We start from the raw sequence: 13444 nt of genomic DNA, 5'->3' as shown, positions 1-13444 counted from the left end.
ATGCGCGCCACTCGTATCGACCAGATTTAATACTGAGTTTCTTTTTCAGATGACCAGAGGGGGGGCTTTAACGTTGGCGAGTCAGTGGAAGTCTCAGTTCGATGATAGTGAAGAAACAACTGATAACGAATGGAAACCGGAAAGTCCGGAACATAAGGGTACCTTAGGGGTGCAATCCGAAGCCGCCGCCGCCGCAGTTTTACCTCCGATATTGAGTAGAATAAGCGAAGATTCACGTACTAGTCATAGAAAGTATATAAATATAGCCGGTATTGAGGAATATCCGGAATTAGTCGGTAAGAATTTATAATTTGATTTATCGTTGGAATATTTAAATATAAATTTGTATAAAAATGTATTATTGGTAATTTTTTTCTATTTCGTTGTCGAATAATATGGAATTGTGTGGAATTGTACTTGAATATAAATAAAAAATTGATTTTATCCGGCTCTAAGGACCATAATGTTTCAAACCACCCCCCTATTTAACATCATCCTGAATTTGTTCGAATTTTTTTATTGAGAATGCTTCGTTTTATGATTTTCTATATTGGGATTGAATAAAATTGCTCAATTTGTACAGAAATCTTATTTTTTAATAAAAAAAAGTTTGTTTATTGATCATATGAAAAGGTTTATGTATTGATCAAATTTGCGCTATTTTCTGTATAGTTTTATATACATATTCGTAAAATGAGGACATTCCGGCTCGAAGGACCAAAATATTCATAATTAGATATCAAATTCGAGAAATTTTTGAGGAAATCATATTTTTTTAAATATTCTTCAGTGTGACCCAATATAATTACAGTTTCTGAATATTAATCGTGTTGCTGTTATTGTTTTTCCAAGTATTTTCTGAAATATCCAGCTCAAAGGACCAAAATATTCATTATTAGATATTAAACTTGAAAAATTTTTGTGCAAATAATGATTCTTCATATATTCTTCAGTGTGACCCAATATAATTACAGTTTCTGAATAGTAATAGTATTGTTATTGCTTTTCTAAATATTTTTGAGAAATCCAGTTCAAAAGATCAAAATATTCATTGTTAGATATCAAACTCGAGAAATTTTTGTGGTAATAATGATTCTTCATATATTTTTCAGTGTGTCTCAATATAATTACAGTTTCTGACTAGTAATCATATTGTTGTTGTTGATTTTCTAAATATTTTTGAAAAATCCGATTCGAAGGAGCAAAATATTCATTGTCAGATATCAACCTCGAGAAATTTTTGTGGAAATAATGTTTTTTTGAGATATTCCTTTTGTATTGAAATTTTTCTAATAAAATCTGGATGCTATATTTTATGATATATTTTATTTTCAATTATGACAATACTAAAAATAATGTAACTAACGAATATTTTTCTTTCCAAATATTTATTAAAAATATTTTTTGACAGAACCCTAATTATTCTTGATCCAAATTAAATACGTTTTTCAATAAATTCATGTATTACACTGACCCAAAATGAGAAAAAGGGGGGTTTATTATAATGATTTACGATTTTATTCTTACGAGGGTATCACCAGTTTTAGCAAAACCGTTTTGATTATCTGCTCTAAAAACTAATACTAAAATTTTGATACTAACACAGTTAAATAACACCATTAACTTTACAATTCGGTTAACATTTCTTTTATTCTATTTGTAGACAAAATTCATTTCGAACGAGAACAAGGAAATGGCTGTTATTTTTTGTGACAATAATTATATTAGTTATTTATTTGCTTCATAAATCATTTTATTTCACATGGCTTCTTTTTTATTTTAACTGTCTTGCTTCCACTAACAATCAGCTTCACTAAAATAAAAAAAAAACTTTTAATTACCAGCATGAAGCCTGGTTTTATTAATAAACCATTAACAATGACAATACCTTCGATTATTTATATCACCAAAAAGTATTTATCATTTACATATCATACATACATATTACATATCATTTATTCTACCATATATTTATTTACTCAAAACTACACACCCTATATATTGAACGAGTGGTGATTACTATAAAAATTGTACTTATTTTCTTGACACCCCTCGTATTAATTGATCAATTACAACGACAGGACAGAACCCTTCGTTCTAATTGATTAGTAAATAAATTGATTAACGAAACAAAAACGTCGTACGAGGCGAGTTTTTAGTGGTGTTGAGGTTATTCTAACAACACAATTCGTACTAATTGATCAGTTGAAAAATTGATCAAACAAAAACTTCGTACAGGGCGAGTTTTTAGTGCTATTGAGGCTATTTTCTTTTTACCCTTCGTACTAATTGATTCAAAAACTTTATACGGGATGAGTTTTTAGTGCTATTGAGCTATTATCTTTTTACTCTTCGTACTAATTGATAAAAAAAATTGACAAAACAAAACAAAAACTTCGTACAGGGCGAGTTTTTAGTGCTATATATTAATACATTTCGTACAATTTGATCAGTAAAAAAATTGATTAACGAAACAAAAACTTCATACGAGGCGAGTTTCTAGTGCTATTGAGGCTATTTTCTTTTTACCCTTCGTACTCATTGATCAGTAAAAAAATTTACTAAACAAAACAAAAACTTCGTACAGGGCGAGTTTTTAGTGCATTTGAGATTATTTTAATCACACCCTTCATACTAATTAATCTGTTGGGGTTATTATCATTATTTTGAGTTAGAAATTGTCGGTTTAGTGATTCGGTGGACACATCCTGTGTACAAAAATTTTGGTTTATGTTTATAAAGAAGATTCTAATTAAATCAGAAAGAATGGCTGTTTTATTTAAAAGAATAAAAACGTGCTGAATTGAGTTATTGAAAAAAGAAATCTGTATCATGAATTGTCCATAATTTTCTTTCTATTGAAATAAAGAAAATTAATTTCCTTAAATAAATGATGTTTTATTCAGACCACCCTTTTCTTTTCTTCCCAATGAGACGCTAATGAACGCGCGTGTAATAATGAATAAAAAAAAGATAACATTTTTATTATAACGTGTATATCCAGATGATTCTGGTTAATTAAAACATTATATAGAGAAATAAACCCGAGAGATAGCCCCCGGCTTGACGCCATTTTCAAGGTCAAACGATATAAGCTAGAAAACTTTCGTTTTCAAGGTCAAGGTCAAGGTCTCGTCGCGGTTTCATTCTATTTTGAGATCGAAATTAATTTGTCGTCAGATTTAATTATTTTACGGTATGATGGAATAATAAAATTGTAACATTTGTAAAAAGCAATTCAATTATATAGTTCAGATTACATAAAATGTATTTTTTTTTTAATAATTTCTATAAAATTTGGCAAATTATTATAGTCTTTCGTTAATTTTTGTTTATATTGTGTTTCAAACATAAAATAAAATTGATAAAAATAAATTATAAAACTATTCAGTCTTCTTAGTCTATATTAAAAACAAAAAAATTGATGTTTTGTGTAATTTTTTTAATATTCTACGGGGGGGAGGGAGCAATACATTCTAATTATTTATAGCAAATATCTTGGTTTTCATCGCCAATACGTAAAAATTTTATTTCCTACATTTTTATTTAAATCTTTTTGTTACACCTTATATTTTCGAGATAATTTGATATTTTCTTATTTCGTTTTGTAAAAATAAAATGAAATGATCGTAATATTTTCTGTCTTCCATCGAAATTTTTATTGATTATTTTATTGGACAACGATACGTTTTCATATTTCAGGTGGACTTCCTAGAGCTTGGTCGACCCCTTGCTTAGGTCCTTGCGTACGGTCTAATTTGAAACCGCCGCTTTTACAACAAGCCGCTTTCGACGATCTCGTTTTTAAAGTAGACGTCATGAGAAACGTTGCTTCGAAACATTTAATCAGCGATCAAGACGAAGATACCAAAGTGATCATCGATTCGTATAGATATTCCAGTTTACCTGGAATCAATCTTCCCGATGTCGAAGGATACAAGAACGACGACAAAAATATACAACGAGATCAAATCGGCGAAGATGAAGGACTGCAAGAGGTGAGAAATATTTTGATTTATCCCTTTTTTATTACCCTCGTAGCGTTTACTAGATTTTTTTGAGTTATCATTGAGTTACCGTTTTCATACATTTTTTGATTTATCATCGATATATTTTAAAATTTATTCCATCATTGGTGCCTTTTTATACATTTTTTATTACCCTTGTAGCTTTTACTACATTTTTTCAAATCATCCTCAATATTTTGAAATTGAATCATTTATTGGTACCCTATTCATACATTTTTTGATTTATCATCAATTATTTTGAAATTGACTCATTCATGGCGCCTTTTTTTGTACATTTTTAATTACCCTCGTAGCGTTTACTAGGTCATCGATAATATTTTGAAATTGAATCATTTATGAGTGCCCTATTCATATATTTTTTGATTTGTCATCGATATATTTTAAAATTAATTCATTCATTGGCGCCTTTTTCTACATTTTACATTACCCTCGTAGCGTTCACTATATTTTTTTGAGTTATCATCGATTATTTTGAAATTGATTCATTTATTGGCGCCTTTTTTATACATTATCCATTTACCTCGTAGCGTCTACTAGAGTTTTCTCAGTTATCACCAATAATATTACCCTCCCTCGAAGAACTTTTCAATTTTTTTTCGTCGAAAATGTGTTTTATCCATCATTTGGTAATTTCCAGGTGGCGGGAAAATTAGAAATAAGAGTAGTGCCAAAAGAGCAATTGAATAAAAATAAAATATCTAGACCGCAAAATTTGGTTTCGAAACCCCTGGTACAAAACGGCAATCGAGAAGGACCTAACAACGATATCCAAATAAACAGCAAGGAGTCGCCGCAAAAACCGAAAATAGAAAGAACCAAAAGTATTTTGAAACAGAGCAGCAAAGAAAAGAGCGACCTACAAGAATTGTCCAGTCCGAAAAGGGAGAATATTTCGTTTGCTCCTGAGGTTTTAGGTGAGGATTAACGCCGTTAAAAAATTTGCTAAATTTAAATATTTTGCGTATTTTTTTCAGATAATAAATATTATGTGGAATCGTTGGAAAATTGTAACCCGATGGTGATAAATACTGGAATTCAAACGGCAGAAGATCGCGAAACGCAGTGCGACATTAAAAGAAACGTAGAGTTGGATAAAATTAATACAGTGTGCGTTGAAACTGGTGGTGTGTCGCCCAAAACTAGTGATAAACAAATTAGTAAGTATCTTTCATCGAATACATGAAGATTTTTATTTGTAGCAAGTCGAAATATATGATAAATTAATCAAACGGTTTGTTTGTTGATGCTTTTTTTAGTATTTTGGCAGGATTTTGTGATTCAAAGGCCATTAAAACAAATTTGATCCCCAAACTTTATGAAAATCTGAAATAATTTTTTTTTAAATTAAAAAAAATGGAAATTTCACCTCAAATTGGAATAAAAAGTGTTGTTGATGCTTTTCTTTAATATTTTGACAAGTTTTTATGGTTAAGAGGCCATTAAAATTTTTTTCTCAAAATATATGAAAATTTAAAATGTTTTTCTGCAAAATGACAAAAAAAACTTCATCACCAATTAGAATAAAAAGTGTTTTTGACGCTTTTTTTGTAGTATTTTGACAAGTTTTTATGCTTCAGAGGACATTAAAACAAACTTCATGGAAATTTAAAAAATGTACAAACAATAACATTGAAAATGTTTGTTTGGCATACTTCTTCACTTCATATTCTTTCTTTTTATAGTACATTCTATTTAAACGTTTGTGTTCAAAATGCAAAAAATTGCTAACCTCAAAATAAATTCAATATTTTTGCTTAATTTATTTTTATGGTAGATTCTAATAATCTGATATGTACGAAAAAAATACATTTTCAACTTTAGAAAACTTCCCAAAATAATGGAGAGAACCTAACCTCAAAATAAAATTGAAAACCTCTGTTTGATATTTTTTAAGCTTTCTATTCTTTTTTTTATGTTAGTTTTTAATCTTTTGATTGTCAAGAAGGAAAAAATACATTTTTTCTTCCAAATTTCATGAAAATTTTTCTAAAAGAATATAAAAAATTCAACCTCAACATAATATTTAAAATTTTTGTTGAGACTTTGTTTCCCCAATTTAATTTTTATGGTAAATTCTAGTATGAAATGTAAAAAAAATACATTTTCAACTTCGGAAAACTTTCCAAAAAAAATTCGAGAATAAAATTGAAAATGTCTGCTTGACACATTTTTACTTTTTCGGTTTTTTTTATTTTATGACATTTTCCGATGTTTCGATTGCTAAGAAGAGGAACAAATTTTTTATAGTAGATTCTAATAGTCTGAAATATTACTTTTCCATTCTCTTATTTTGTGACTGACTAAAAAACAATATTTTCTTCAAAACTTCATGAAAATTTCTCTAAATTAATTAAAAAAAATAACTTCAACGTAATGATTCAAATTATTGTATAACATATGTTTACTCACTTATTTTTATTTCAAAATTCAAAAAAAATGCCCAAACTTATAAAAATGTTTTTTCAACATATTTTCACTTTTTCCATTTCATTTTATGAAAGACTTTAATGGTCAGATACCAATGATCGACTGCCAAGAAGATATAACATTGAAAAAGTCTATTTGACACATTTTTGGTCATTTTTTTTCATTTATTTCGTGACAGGTACTGATGTTCCCGCTGTCAAAACTGAAGGCGAGACTAGCAGTACCGAGACGGATCACAAAGTGCCGAAAGAAGACGCATCTCAACAAGAAGATAGTTTGGAAAGTTCAAAAAAGAAGAAGATCTATCGGAAATCCAGCGTCGATTCGGATCGTTTGTGTCGAAGTAATTCCCCGAAGGCCGTTTTGAAACCGTTAGAGGCTGTGAAAAATAACGCAGGCGATTCGAAATCGTCTGAAAGTAGTTCGAGTACGCAGTACAGAAAAAAGGGAGGAGGCGAAGGTAGAGGGGAAAGTAGGGAGCAGAAGCAGAGGGTTAAGTGTTCACCGGGACACGATCTCGGTACTAATACTAATAACGTTACGTTTGTGTCCAGTACTAGCATTCCAGAGCAGAGGTAAGTTTTGGTACATTTGAACTACTGGTTGTTCAACAAGGAATTTTTTTAGAGAAAAAAGGTCTATAGCGAATGGATTGAGCCCCGGAATGGATGAACAGTCTGAGTATTACGATGCCACTGAAAATACTATAATGAAGGATAAACGTCAGGAACAGGACGACGAGGATAGCGGCGTCGATAATGCTAGTCAAATTTTGAGAGAAACTTCGGTAAGTACTACAAAGAAATTTCCAACTTTTATATTTTTCAGTACGAATTTTCTTCAATTTTTTTTTGGCTTGTCGTAACAGGAACCTCGATTATATATGTATATATGTGTTTTATTTTAAACATTTTCTACGTTGTTTTAATTTTTTTTCTATCTTATAAGTATCGTGTTACTTGAAGCAGGTCTAGCAGTGGGCAGTTGACCGTTTAGCTGGGAGCTGCTGTAAACCTCATTATGTTTCATCGAAAAAAGTGAGTCGTCTGTCGGTTATTACAGGCTTTTTATGACGGTCTTTTGACGTAAAAAAAAAGGAATGTAACTACGAAAATCGCTTTATTGAAATTTTCTTAAAACTATGAGCAGATGTGGAAAAAAATCTCGAAATAAAAATGTGGGGATTGACTTGGGCCAATTTTGACATTATTTGTAATAGAAATCGGAATGTTTGCAATGAAATAATTCAAATTTTGATTTTTTCATTTTTTTTTTATTTTTATTAATATTTGAAAAGCTGAGGTTTTTTTTAAATGTGTTTACTGTAATTATAAAACATTTAGCTATATATTTTGAGAAAATAATTTCTTTAAATTTCAATAGAATAAAACATTTTTCAAAAATTTTTATGTTTCAAAATTTAAATTTCCACATTTTTTTATTTCGCACTCTCTTAACAAGTTTTTGAAAAAATGTTTAATGAAGCTCTTTTTGGGATAATATTTATTCATTTTCTACCCTCCAAATGAAATTTGAATTATAGATTTTTCGAATCATGTTAATGATTGGGCTCACTTCTTAAGTGGTAAACCAAAAAGACAAGGAAATGTGGGTAATAACTGAATTAATTTCGAAAATTTTATCTTGAGATAAAAATGATCGTTTGTACAAAAAACAATATGTGGTATGGTACTTCTTCTTTTCTTTAGATCATCAATACTTGTGAAAAAGGTATTACGTAGCATTTCGTATATAAATAAAATTCAATGACCAAAAATATTACAGGAAAAGTACAGCGACAACATTTGTGAACTAAATTTCACAGTTACTTAGTCGGAAAATTTTAGAATCACACTGTATACTTATTTGTGGTGTTTTCACGACTCAAAATTCCATAAGAACCGTCAAATTAACACGGTTTCGTTTGCAATAAAATCAAAATTAATTTAGATTCACACTTTATACTTTTGATATTCTTTCTTGGTACTTTATAATGCCATAAGGACAGTGGAATTGATTCGGTTTCATGTTCAATAATTGGTAATATCAAAATTACTCAATATTCACACTGTATACTTTTTTGTAACTTAAAACGGCATTCTCACATCTTTTAATTCATAACAATCTTCAAATTAATTCGATTTCCCTTTAAGAAAATTAAAATTAATATAGATTCACACTATATACTTTCGATACATTTTTTTGGTACTTTATACAGTGTTTAAATGCCATAAGGACCGTTGAATCAATTCTGTTTCGTGCTCATTAATTGGTAGAATCAAAATTGTTTTATATTCACACTGTATATTTTTTGGAAACTTAAACCACGGTGTTTTCACGTCTTTCAATTCATGAAAATCTTCAAATTAATTCGATTTCGCTTTCAATCAAATCAAAATCAATTTAGATTCATACTGTATACTTTCGATACACTTTTTTGGTAATTTATACGGTGCTTAAATACCATAAGGACTGTTGAATCAATTCGGTTTTGTGTTCATTAATCGGTATAATCAAAATTGTTTTATATTCACACCATATACTTTTTTGTAACTTTAAACGGCATTCTCACATCTTTCAATTGATAACAATCCTCAAATTAATTCGATTTCGCTTTCGATAAAATCAAAATTAATATAAATTCACACTGTATACTTTTGTGTAACTTTTGTAAGGCAAACTACCTCGATTTCAGTTTCAATAATTGGTCATAGGTAAAATAAAATTAATTTAGATTCACACTCTACACTTTTCGGTAAATTGAAATTACTTTAGATTCACACTTTTTATGTAAAAAAATTTCTTTGTAATCTCAGGCACTTTTTGTTAAATTTTCATTTTCAAATCGATAATAAATTAGATTCGTAAAAAAGTGAATTAATTAATTAAAAAAAACTGAATACAGTGTACTTCGTTAGTTAGGATCAAAAAAATTATATATTATTTCCTTTGTGGTTTTTTGAAATCGACGTTCGACATTTTATTTTTGTTCGTTGCAGGTAAGTCCGGCGATGGAAGGTCGTTTTTCGAAAATTCCAGTAGCTGTTACAGGCAGTGGTCAACGTATAGCGAAATGTATGTCTTGGTCGGGTGATTTGACGCCGGGCCTTAGACGACGTAGACAAAATGAAAAATACGTAACCGATCCCAGTCAGCTTAAGCTTAGATTTAAGAGACATTCTAGTGGCGGTACGTATTTTTTTTTTCTCGATTTTCAATTTGAAAAATTATTTTTTACATTCACATTATTTTTTTTATTATAATTTTTGTTAATACTAAATCAATAATTGATGTAGATCCCAAAAAAATTGTGTTATAATTTGTACCGGGTTTTTTATTTGTTTTTGATAGGTATTTAAATATATAGGATGTATACATAATAAATAGTCATTTTTATTAAAAATATCAATTTTAAAAACTGTTTCTAGAGATTAATTTCAATAATTCAAGTTATGTTATTAAAAAAATCGAATTACATAAATATTTATCATAAAAATTAAACATTTGAACAAACCTTTTATAATCCGAGTATTTACTTCGACCTTGTAAATTATAAAATTAATTCCTGTTTGTTTAACAATTATTACAACAATTACAGAGGAAAAAATGTCGAAAGGGTCGAATATTTATAAAAAAATCCGAAAAAAAAATGAATTTGTCCTCTTTCAGGTATAACAAAGTCCCTTACGAATCTATTTCGAACGTTGCAGTGGATGCGAGAACGTTGTGTGTCATGGTTTTTGTGTAATTTCAGGTCTACGGGTACGAGGTATATCGACATGCCTCATAGACGCTCCAGAAAGTTCGCCTGAATCGTCGGAAGGACAACAACAACCGCCGCCACCTCCTCCTCCTCTTTCGCAAGGGGATCCGCCGTCTGAATCGCAGGTGCGTTGCCGTCGATTCAGACCGATCACATAACCTAACAATTTTGTTGTGAAAAGGGTGCGGGGCACTCTGCGGACGTGATTTTTTAATTGTTGTTGTGATTCGGGGGTACAAGATCTCGGCTTGTTTAGAAAAAAAAATCTATATATATACGAGGTGCGAGAAAATTAGTAGTTATTACCTTCCAAGTTTTTCTTAGATGCCTCGAATAAATACTAAATCAAAAATAATCGTTACGCGACGTATTTTTGGTGGAAAAATTGTTTTTCCCAAGCGGAAAATTTATTGTTGATGACACGGATTTTATAAAATATTTTTTTGCAATCTTTTTTTTTCTTCATGAAATTGTGTTTTGGTTGTGGTGTTATTTTCTTTCAAATAAAATCTCGATACCAATTTTTTTTGCTATTTTGAGTCTTTTTTTTTTGTTTTATCTACAATTGCGCCATTGCCATAAAATAATTTATAGAATCTACAAAATTTTTTCGAAAATTCGATTAATAAATTATTTTTAACAATCTATAACTTATTTTTTTACGAATTTTAAGGCTGATTTAATAGATCTCGATATATATATATACCTCACACTGTACGATAGGTGGTAAAAACGCACGATGTTTTTTTTTTGTTGAGTTAATAAGTAGAAAAAACTTGTGAAGGGCTAATTTCTATTTTTTTTTCTTTTTTTTTTTGAGTCTCATATAGCATTACTATAGTAATGCGAAACGTATTTTATAGAGAAAAGTGTCTTGTGTAACAAGAAAATTTTGAAAAAAAAATTATTTATTGTGAAAATGTGATTTTTCTCTATTAAAAAAAAAATTAAAAACGCGCTGTTTTTGAGCGGTGGTGTGACTCACCCGTTTTATTATTTTCTTTTTTAGTTTACGGTTTACAAAAAAATTGTTGAATCGATTAAAAAATTAACGAAAATCGCGACAAAATATTCATTTTTAATTGAAATTTTCTACTGGACATATCTCAAAAATCTTTTTTTTTTTTTTAATTTGAATTGTTTTTCATTTGGAACTTTTCTTGTCAAAAATACTGTGGACATCGTTTTTTTCTAAAATGTTCCTGCTAAAAAACTTGTCTGAAACACCAAAAAATCATTTTTTTTTTTTCATCAAAATACCTGAAATCATTTTTCTGCGAAATACTTCGAGAAAAAAAATATGCTTCAAATTTTTATGAAATATTTTTTCTAAAACTGTCTATTTAAAACATTTGAAAACCTTAATTGGCCGAAGCATGCTTATTTTCTGAAACTCAGAACCACTTGAAAATATTATGTTGTCTAAAGCACTTCTTTTGTCTAAAATTCCAAATGAAACATTTGTGTCTGAAACACGTACAGTATTTATTTATATTTATTTAAAAAACATGTAAAAACAAGATTATTTCATTTTAAATATTGTAAAGTTTCATTATTTACTGAAACACTTAGATAAACAAATGTATTAACACTACGAAAAAAATTAGTTTGATTAAAATTCAGGGAAAACATTAGCTTTATATGTATAGTACAGTAAGAAAAATTGTAAGGGATCGAAATATCGTTAAATTTCAGTTTTATATTGAATTTTTCAATATTTCTCTATTCCTATATTAAATTAAAACAAAAAAATAATTTTAATTGAGAATTCACAGTTTTCGTTAATTTTTTATTTTGTATATTTTACTGCGCTAAAAAATAAAAATTCTAGTCACCAGGTACTATCTGTTATTTATTTATTTAATGTTTTTTTTGCTATATTTAAAAGTGGTCTTCTAGTCGAATAGTAGTTTCTACAGAAGAAACTATGTATTAAAAAAATGAATAAAAAATTTAAATACTCTGTAAAATAATGATATTGCAAACAAATACTAGCTATATATATATATAAATATATGAAAAAAAATTGTACTGTAACTTGTTATTACTTTATAGACTGCTAAAAAATTGTTCTGATTTTTTTCTCCATTTTCTTTGTTTTATTATTATTACTAGTGCATTATAAATTATTATAGTTACAAATGAATCAAATAAAAATCTTTTATTTATGAATAGAAGTTAGTTTTTTTTAAACCTTGAAATCCACCTAAATAATTTATTTCATTTTATTGGGGCAAGCTGTATATTTATTCGCCATATTAAATTCTATTGCACGCACTACAATTGAATCAAATAAAAATATTTTATTTACAAACGAAAGTTTGGTTTATAAAAAAAATCTTAAAATCTAACTAAATAACTTAAATAATTTTGAAGGGACAAGCTGTATATTTATTTGCCGTGTTAAATTCCATTTTCAAGCAAATACACGGCGCTACATTTGAATTGAATAAAAATCCTTTATTTACAAATAAAAGTTTGGTTTTGAAAAAAAAACTTGAAATCTAACTAAATAATTTATTTCATTTTAATGGGACAAGCTGTATATTCATTCGGCATATTAAATTCTATTTTTGTGCAAAGGCACGGCGATACAAGTGGAAATAATTTGTTTCTACCCAAACGACGCCGATACTGTCGACATTAAATCGTGTTATTTAAAAGTAAAATTAAAGAAAACTATGAAAATTGAAAATCAAATGTTTCCATACTATTGTATTACACCCCGTAAACACGTTTTATTGGTAATAATAATTTTGATTCGTCATAAAATGTATTTAAACAGTTATCAAAACGTACGTAATTATTTTTTGCCATAAATTAGTGTAAATATGCAAAACAATATCGCAAATTTTTTTAATCTATTATCAGGTTGAAGTTAGTATAATATTTTAATTTTGTCATGTACAAATTAATATTACTTAGTGTACAAATTTTATACACAAAAATAACATTTTGATACGCCACTGTTTGTCTAGTATTTCTGTTGTGTCCTTAGAAAACGGGCCACGTCATTATGCAGCTCGAACGCACTGTTGCCAAAACTGGGTTTTAAAAATAAATTACGTTTTATCAACAGCTCAATTCGATAATTAACTGTAACAACAAGCTAATTAACAAATAATTAAAATGTGTTTTCACGTATACATCGTCTATTTCAAGTTTTTTTTTTTGGTTTTTACCATACAGAACCGTAGTATTATTTACAACGATAACGAAAACGTCA

General features: G+C 28.5%; 1 protein-coding gene across 3 annotated transcripts in view; it reads left to right on the top strand.

The window, feature by feature from the left end:
* The window catches only part of LOC130447403 (tau-tubulin kinase homolog Asator), a 29363-nt gene extending 16971 nt beyond the window's left edge, over window positions 1–12392 (top strand). For all 3 annotated transcript variants that reach the window (XM_056784202.1, XM_056784211.1, XM_056784219.1), the window contains exons 10-17: window positions 50–296; window positions 3703–3998; window positions 4666–4942; window positions 5003–5185; window positions 6634–7030; window positions 7083–7242; window positions 9455–9644; window positions 10210–12392. In XM_056784202.1, coding sequence (XP_056640180.1) covers window positions 50–296; window positions 3703–3998; window positions 4666–4942; window positions 5003–5185; window positions 6634–7030; window positions 7083–7242; window positions 9455–9644; window positions 10210–10376 — 1917 coding nt within the window. In that variant the 3' untranslated portion in view covers window positions 10377–12392. The remainder of the gene's footprint in view (window positions 1–49; window positions 297–3702; window positions 3999–4665; window positions 4943–5002; window positions 5186–6633; window positions 7031–7082; window positions 7243–9454; window positions 9645–10209) is intronic.
* Window positions 12393–13444: the final 1052 nt, after the last annotated feature.

Source organism: Diorhabda sublineata, chromosome 1 (genome assembly GCF_026230105.1).
Source record: "Diorhabda sublineata isolate icDioSubl1.1 chromosome 1, icDioSubl1.1, whole genome shotgun sequence".
NCBI lineage: Eukaryota > Metazoa > Arthropoda > Insecta > Coleoptera > Chrysomelidae > Diorhabda > Diorhabda sublineata.
This window is presented reverse-complemented; position numbering and strand designations above follow the sequence as displayed.